Source organism: Tachysurus vachellii, chromosome 2, assembly GCF_030014155.1.
Source record: "Tachysurus vachellii isolate PV-2020 chromosome 2, HZAU_Pvac_v1, whole genome shotgun sequence".
Lineage (NCBI taxonomy): Eukaryota > Metazoa > Chordata > Actinopteri > Siluriformes > Bagridae > Tachysurus > Tachysurus vachellii.
The window spans coordinates 23,909,872-23,918,793 of record NC_083461.1 but is presented as its reverse complement, the minus strand read 5'-3'; the positions used below and the strand labels follow the sequence as shown (position 1 = coordinate 23,918,793).

General features: G+C 37.2%; 1 protein-coding gene across 2 annotated transcripts; it reads left to right on the top strand.

The window, feature by feature from the left end:
* The first annotated feature begins 830 nt into the window (after positions 1-830).
* Positions 831-8,922, top strand: irf3 (interferon regulatory factor 3). 2 transcript variants are annotated; one of them, XM_060863925.1, is made up of 11 exons: positions 831-1,005; positions 2,202-2,422; positions 3,441-3,618; positions 5,374-5,402; positions 5,756-5,810; positions 5,910-5,978; positions 6,395-6,658; positions 6,758-6,863; positions 6,961-7,235; positions 7,689-7,742; positions 8,562-8,922. In XM_060863925.1, exons 2-11 carry the CDS (start codon positions 2,258-2,260, stop codon positions 8,693-8,695), a joined length of 1,329 nt encoding a protein of 442 aa, XP_060719908.1. In that variant the 5' UTR covers positions 831-1,005; positions 2,202-2,257; the 3' UTR covers positions 8,696-8,922. The 2 variants fall into 2 exon arrangements, with proteins under 2 accessions (XP_060719908.1, XP_060719906.1); XM_060863923.1 differs by having other exon boundaries at positions 852-1,005; positions 7,621-7,742.

Here is an 8,922-nt window from a genome sequence, read left to right as displayed (position 1 = left end):
AACAGTGGAAGATACCTTTGTCTTTTTTTAATGTAAAACATGGTTCTTGGGCGAGCCTGGGGGATTTTCTCTCGGAATGTATGAGCATCAGTTTATGGAAATATCTAGATGTTGTAGATCTTCTTACTGGGACCACAGATTCACATCCCTGGCCATAACATAGCTCATTTTATATATTTTTATGCCAGATGAAACTAAAAATGACCAGGCTTGGGAGTCTGTGCTTTGAATGAACACAGCATCACAAATAATTTCAGGTTTTGCATTTTTGCATTGTAGCTGATTAGACTTGATCGTTTTAAAAACTTGAGAAAACGAAATGTTAAGACTGCTTTACAAGTTTGTTATTTCACACATTGAGAAACCTAAACATCTGTCCTGAAGAAGAAGTGGAAAACTGTTATCAAGTGCTGACGGGTGGAGACTCTTTCCATAAAAGTCCCACCATCTCTCAGGGTAAGAGGTAGGTATTTTGTTTCTGTTTGTTATATGTGTATATGTGTGTATGTGTGTATGTGTGTGTGTGTGTGTGTGTGTGTGTGTGTGTGTGTGTGTGTGTGTGTGTGTGTGTATGTGTGTTATTCCTATTCCTACAGCCTTTTGCAAACTATTACAATATTAAATGAACTAATGAGCGATTTTAAACGGATATAATTTTGTGTGACGTCTGAGAGACGACTTCGCGCAGTAAAATGAGACGTGGCCGTTAGAACTCGAAAGCGAAACCGATTCTGACGGATTTCCCGAGAAGTTGTGGCTCGGTTGCCAACTGTGCCGGTGTTCACTAGAGTAGTGCACTACCCAAGTGACACAATAACGGCTTCTCTGCCCGACCTAGTGCCCTATCTGTCTAAGCCATTTGTTACCTGACCAGCAGGTTCCTCGCGCAGTAAACCCGCTGAATTCCCCGTATTTTTCGCGACACACAGAGCGAAGTGAATGTCCTGTCTGCTTCAGCTCCTTACACGTTACCTGTGACATTTACTGCCCCTTAACCCTGATGAGGTAAGGCCTAGTTTCTGTTTTCATAAATAAACCGTAAATTCAGTTAGAGTGAATGAAGGCAGCGCGCGTGCTCGTGATTTAGGCCACAGCTTTTAACAAGGTCTAAAAGGTTTAAACGTCAATTATTTTGTTACTTATATGTCGTTATATGTGTGTGGGAGGTCATCTTTAAAAACATGAATTTACAGTTTACATTAATACATTTACACTAGGATAAACATTAGCTAGGATTACATTACTTTATTGTAAACATGCATATAATATAGAATATTTACAATAAAGTAAAGTAAACAAAGGTAAAATATAGAATATTTACAATAAAGTAATGTAAACAAAGGTAAAATATAGTATATTTACAATAACGTAATGTAAACAAAGGTAAAATATAGTATATTTACAATAATGTAATGTAAACAAAGGTAAAATATAGAATATATTTATAGAATATTTACAATAAAGTAATGTAAACAATTGTAAAATATAGAATATTTACTTTACAATATATTTTTTATAAAATATTTAGTATATTTAGCATTGCAACCAAGTGCAAACAAGAAAATACTGTAAATTAATTGGTAGAGACTTAAACAAATTTACATGGGATGGATCGAATTTTATGAAAGCTATGTTTTACTTTAAATTACTTTAAATGATACCGGTAGCATTAATTCAGTTCGTGTTGTGATTTTATTTTCCATCACTGCTCATAACAGGTACATACATTATTATTATGCACTTGTGTATAAATGTTTTTACTACAAACTTTCTTACAGATTTTTGTTTTTGACTTCTGCATAACAACAGAAGCATTTTAATTTATGCAAAAAGAAAGTAACCAATTGAATACATTGTGTTTTCAGACAAAAATACATAATGAAGGCTGCTGGGTTTTGAATAAATGAATGGATGATTGAATAAAAGGATAAATGAATGAATGAATGAAGTCTCCAAGATGCTCAATTAAGTATAGAAGACAATTTTATTACAGAACTGCAACAAATTGTACCTGAAATTTCTTTTCATTCCAGATATTGACTTTTTTGTCTATTTCCACTATTTACATTTCTTTTTATGTACATTTTTGTAATGTTTATTTAGGTTATTTGTTCCCATATAATGTATTTTTACTATTAAAACTACTGGAATGTAAAGATTAAGATTTTTTTCTGAACTCTTACTCTATCTGTCTTCTCTAGATATTGAAACGTGTTGCATCGGGTACTGATTTGTTTGAGCTCTATACCCTGCTCCAATGGCTCAGCCCAAACCACTATTCATTCCTTGGTTGAAGCAGCAGATTGATAGCGGAAGATACCCCGGCGTTCAGTGGGTCAACCAGGAATGCACAAAATTCAGCATTCCTTGGAAGCACGCTTTGAGGCAGGACTCGAACAGTGATGACATCCTCATATTCAGGGTGAATCTAATAGGAATTCATATGTTTATAATGAACATATTGAAGGCTTCATTGGTGTGGTTTATTATAAAAGATTTTATAAGGTTAGAGATTACATCTAAACTTGTGTTTGTACGTAAAGCACTTTGTGAAACATGCTACATCAGTAAAGATTATTATTAGAGATAGCACATGGCACATCATACCTGAACACAGATGTCAAAAAAACAAAAGGAACAAAAGGTAAGGGTGCAAGGAGAAAGGGTAGTCTTACACTGGGACTGAAAGCTTGGTGACTCAGTGAGAGAGTGAGTTTATATGTGTGTGTGTGTGTGTGTGTGTGTGTGTGTGTGTGTGTGTGTGAATTGGAAGCGCATGATCTTTCAAGGTTCGACATTGAAGCCTTGAGTATTGTCAGGAACGGGAGGCGAGGACAGACGCAAGGGCAGATCTGGAGGGTTGTTATTGCCAGAGCTGGAGGGTTGTAGTTCTGCACCGCTTCATTGCTACGATATGTGCTGTAAATCCAATACATCCAGTAGTTTTTTCATTGCCATGGCCCAATGGCCCAGGTTCGATTCCTGGACAGGGAGCTAATCAAGCCACAGGAGAGTTAACTCTGATGGCTAGTTGAAAGCCTGGATAAAATGGGAGGGTTGCATCAGGAAGGGCATCTGGCATACAAAAAAACCAAATGAGCCGCTGTAGTGACCCTGAACAGGGGGCACCGAAAGAACAACTAAGTTTTAAAATGAATAGTTTAAGCATAGTTAAAGCACTTAAAAATATAAATATTTACATTTTTCTATTTGTTAAAGGATCATTTTCCAAATAATTATTTGGATTTAAGGATTATTTTCCAAATAAATTATCCACTTTTTTGCTGATTTTGGACCGATACTGATCTTCAGATTCTGATCAGTGTCATTTATTATAATCATAACTTATACTAATATTACACACGAAGACGACCACAGATAAGTGCCGCCGAATTGCTGCCTTAAGTCCCATTATTCATTTGATTTATTTCTTGACATAGGCATGGGCACAGACAAGCACTGGCTCCAATGGACAGACCCAAGGCGACAGCTCGGTGTGGAAAAGAAACTTCCGCAGTGCTCTCAGAGCCCGAGGATTCCAGATGGTGAAAGACAACAAGAATGATACTGCAAACCCTCATAAAATCTTTGCGTGGCCAGATGACAGCCAGTCTGGCGGTGAGAAAGGGTGATATTGATATGTAAACGTGTAAAATATAGAATATTTACAATTAAGTAATGTAAACAAAGGTAAAATATAGTATATTTAAAATAAAGTAATGTAAACAAAGGTAATATATAGTATATTTACAGTAACGTAATGTAAACAAAGGTAAAATATAGAATATATTTATAGAATATTTACAATAAAGTAATGTAAACAATTGTAAAATATAGAATATTTTCTTTACAATATTTTTTTTATAATATATTATTTAGTATATTTAGCATTGCAACCAAGTGCACACAAGAAAATACTGTAAATTAATCAGTAGAGACTTAAACAATTTTACATGGGATGGACCGAATTTTATGAAAGATATGTTTTTTAAGAAATTACGTTAAATGATACTGGTAGCATTAATTCAGCTCGTGTTGTGATTTTATTTTCCATTTTTCCAGTCCTCTTGTCTTCCTCTTGTCTTGGTATTTGCGTTGAGCCCGAGTTTCGTCTCATGGGTTAATAATGAAATAATAAATAAACATGAACATATCAAATATTTATAATAGTCAGAGCAACAAGCTTTTACAAGCACTTTTACAAACATTTACAAGCAATTATTCTTGATGTATTCAACTGTTGTTCAAAACAACAGGGAGAGCAACAAAGGGGAGCCTGTTTTCGCCTTTAGTACTACAGCACTGCAGCAGATCAGAAGTACTGTGATATTGTGTATGCTGTAATACAGCTTTATTGAGACTGTAAAATAAAATAAATACACAATGTTTGATGAAATTCTGGTGAAAACACCAAAAATGTGGTGAAGACAAAAAATGGCTCTAGGAATTGGGAAAATAATGTCAAAAATACTGACATACCCGCTATAGCCAAACGACTGACACTTGACCATCCAAACCTAATGCAGTTCTTCCCCAAACTGTCACCACAAAGACTGACACACCCACTTGTGTAGGATGTCTTTGTATGCCGGAGCAGCACAGCTTCCCTTCACTGGAAACAAATTTGCAATCAATTGTGTTTTCTAACATTACGCAGTTTAGGAATTTTTACAGATTTCTTACAATAATCGAAATGTCAAGTTATACTACACACATTAGTGCTAGCTAATATATGTTAGCTTTGAGAACTCAGCACTAGCTAGCTAGCTACCATTAGTACTTGGACGATAAAGTGAAACCTTCATTCTTGCTGGTAGAACCGAAGTTGTAAATGTTAAATGGGACTACTGTTGGAATTTGCGAGAGGAGAACCACAGGATTTTGGCCAATGATGTTATTCATGATCAGAATAACTGAAGATAAATAAACGAACGCAGCAACTGTATTATTGCAGTTCCACATGAACACCTAATATACCTTCATGAATGCACCACGTATTTGTCCTGTAAGCTTCAGATCTGACCACCAGCAGAGTAGAAACCATGTTTTCTCTCTCTCTCTCTCTCTCTCTCTCTCTCTATCTCTCTCTCTCTCTCTCAGCCGTAATTCACACCACTAAAGTTCTAGCATAGTGCTGTTAGCTGTGTAGATGTTCAGACTGTCATGTGGTGCTATTGCTGACATGAAGAACTCTTAAAAAAAAGTACTTTTAATTGTACCACACCACTGACAGCAGGTTTTTAAATCATTACAGATTTTTATTAACCATTGTATAGAACATTTGCTTGAGTTTCTTTTATACTTTATTATAAAAATTACAAATTATACTGATTTTTTTCTTTCCTTTTTTGTCTTTGACTTTTTCATCTTCAGCATCTACTGATGATTCACCAGTGTGTAATGTGAGTTTTGCAGATATCTCTGCACTTTATCTTCATTTCCTTATCTTCAAGCCAAAAAAATGGAGTTTGCTCTTATTTAGTTGTGTCCATGTGGATCATTGAATGTCTTTATCATGTCCAACTCCACAGTGATGGTTAATATGAAGCTCATAGATGAAAGTAGATTCCAAGGATCTGTTTTATAATTTCTAATTTCCCAGAAAAAACAAGACAGTTTTTTGTTTCAAACAAATGGTTGTATATTCAAAGTAAATGTTGATATCACACTCAAACCCAAGAGTTTGTTCTCAAGGTTCTCATGTGTTCTAACTACTCTTAAGTAAATCTTCTTTGTGCTTTTGTTTCATTGCTAGACTGAAATTTCATATGGTGGTGCCCTGTACCTGGGAGAAGAAGAGCTGTTTCCAGGTAAGAAGTCTATTACACGAGTATGATGAAATCTTCATGCGTTAATGTGCATGTTTTGCATTGTAAATAATTTCTTTCGAACCTGTTTCGGGTTCTCAGGTGGGAGCGCGCATGATGATTTGCTGCAACGGTGCCTAGAGGATCTGAATATTGTTGAAACTCCACCAGGTATGCAAGATTCATAAACAAACGCTTTACAGAAGTTCTACATTTTTTGCACTGCAAAACTATTGCTGTTGGGTCTCGAGGACTCGACTGAACCCTTGAATGCTCGATTGTGGTGGCTCAAGTGGTTAAGGCTCTGAATTGTTGATCTGCATTTCCAGCAGAATGCTAGGGTTCATATTTCATTAAAAAAAGGTTTTTAACTCATTTGAAATCATATATGCATTTTTGGTGCACTAAACCCACAGAGATACAGAGGCCGCTGCTGCAATTGTCATACGCCCCTATACATAGACACTGGACATTTACTCGCCTTTCACCGCCTAAGAAATCATTGTTGTGTAGATTCCTGGATTTTAGCTGGATGCCATTCGTCTAAGTCCATTTTCTTCTCTTATACTTCTGCTTTTTTTCCACAGAGATGCCTTTGGATCACCAAGTCTTCGTTAGCAAACCGAATAGCACGGCTTTCTGCGACCATCCATTTCCCATTCAGGAAACTTTGAGCATGCATCACCATTCTCCAGCTGAGGCCAGCGCAGGACAGATATCTCCTGCTGAAGGCGCTTTAGCTCATTGCCAATATTCTCCACCAGATGGCGCATTCATAGGCACGCAGCAGCCCGCGCTGCAGGCTGAACTGGAGCCACATCTTCCTGTGCAGTCCACTTCTAACGACTCAGGCATGCCGTCTGCCTTTGTGTTACAAATTATTTGGAGTCTCTGACAGTCAGATATGAACTCATGTCTTGGTCATGGTGGTGGTTTGTGTCTATTTTCAGGCTCTAACCTTTTGGATACACATTTTAAGGTGAACATATATTACAGAGGAAGGCAGGTGTTACATCAGGTGGTGGAAAACGAGGACGGTTTCTGTCTGATGTTCAGGTAAAAAAGCATCACCATATATTATATTTCAAATGCATTTTTGACCCCCTACCAAAACCATGAGCTCATTTGAGCAAATCATGTGCTTCTTTTTTAGGAATGACCCTAACCGAATGGCAAGCCCGCTCCCTGTTGTGCAGCTTCCCAGCACAGAGTCTATACTGGACCAGACCCAGGCCCAGTCCACCCAGTCCATTTTGGATAATCTGGGTGGGTTTGAGGTGAGGCGGGAGGGTGGCATGCTGTTGGGATATCGGTGGGGAGACAGTCGTGTTTACTGGGGACTAGACAAACACGAGAAAAGCCCTGCATCCAGACAGCTCTCGAAAAACCAGCCCGAACCCATCTATTCCTTTAGAGACTTCATATTTGGTGAGTCAGAAATGTTGATGGTGGGATTAATGATTAACATTTTAGTTATGATACTTTATTCAAAGTAAATATTTTGCAAACTTTTTTCATAGGTCATAGGCTAATACAAAAACTTGTCTGGGCCACCATGGATGCCTAAGAACTTTTCTTTTCTTTCTTCTTTACTCCATTATTATTAGTAAAAAAAAAATTCTAGTATTTAAATACAATTTTCATGTGATGTCGTGTAATGAGAGATTTTTGCCATGGTAACTATGGTAGCCATTTAAATTCTTGTAATTTTTATTACGTTCTCTACTCTTTTTATGTTATATATCTGAATTTATGGATATACAATGATTCGTTGGACAATGACGTTTTGTTGGCTTGTGCATCCATCCACCAGGCCTGATAGAGTTTATGAATAACCGTGGACCATCTCCTTCATACTCGCTCTATTTCTTTCTGGGACAGCAGTGGCCCGACCCCAAGAACAAACCCTGGGAGAAGAAGCTGATTATGGTAGAGGTAATGAGGAGTCTCGCATGTTTTGTATATTCAAATTAGAAGATCATGAGTTTTGTCTTGTGAGTTCAACAGACTTTTCCAGTGTCACTTTTAGGACATACATTCCGACATAAATATAAGTTTACCTGGAGGTGGGACCTCATAATAAATCAACAGTATAATAAGTCTAAATCCAATCAATTAACAATAATAAATTTCCTTGTTTCTGTGCCGATCCCATTTAATTGAAAAAGGTAATTAAGACTTAATTACCTTTTAATTACATATCATATAGTAGGCATTGCCACAACGGTGTGACCTAAATGGTTATTTATGCCTGTTGCCATGGTTACATTCCTGCTTTTAAAGGCATTTTATGGTAAGAGATAATGTTACTGTTGTGTTACTGATCACCATTCTTCTCATGGACTAATCCCCGATCACCAATCCTCCAGAAACTAATCACTGGGCACCGTTCTTACCGATGACTAATCATGGATCAGCCGATCACCATTCTTTTCAACAACAAATCCCTGATCACTATTCTTCCCAACGAGTAATGACCGATCACCACTGATCATCGACCAATATACACCACACATAGACGTCCTCGCGAACGAGTTGTTGCTATAGAAGCAACAATATACAGAATGTATACATTACTATAAACCAGTCGAAATACTGTACACCCAGTACTGTTGACTCTGTGGTATAAGTGGAGTAAATACGGAATGTTGTGTGATCAGTGGCAGGTTGTGCATTTGGGGGGGACCTTCAGATCTTCTAAAAACCCATACTTTAATAATATCTTTTCTCTTTTCACTTTTCTTGGTTTTGCAGGTGATTCTCACTTCTCTGGAGCACCTGAAGAAGTTGGCTGCTGTACACGGCGCATCCTCGCTGCAGTCATCTATGGACTTGCAGATTTCCTTAGAGCAGATGATGGAATTCTGTTAGAGACTCATTCAGGGTAGAAAAGCTGCAGCTTGGAGATGAACTACACTATGTCTCCAGGCATAAATGAGCGGATTCCGACAGTCCAGTGTGTAAATTCATTTTTAGGGGGTTAGCAGGAGTGGTTTTGTCTGCAGAAAGACATTTTCATCAAGTGTCATGCAGTGCTGTTATTTTAGACACCAAATTAATGATCTGTATGTTGACCTCAAGTTTGTGGATGAATAAAGATAATGTATGAAATGTA

Excerpts from the sequence above, each read along its gene's own strand:
- irf3 (XM_060863923.1), top strand. The coding sequence starts at position 2,258 with ATGGCTCAGCCCAAACCACTATTCATTCCTTGGTTGAAGCAGCAGATT. Across the intron at positions 5,979-6,394 it reads TATTGTTGAAACTCCACCAG|AGATGCCTTTGGATCACCAA; the intron begins GTATGCAAGATT and ends TTTTTTCCACAG. Across the intron at positions 6,659-6,757 it reads GTCCACTTCTAACGACTCAG|GCTCTAACCTTTTGGATACA; the intron begins GCATGCCGTCTG and ends GTCTATTTTCAG.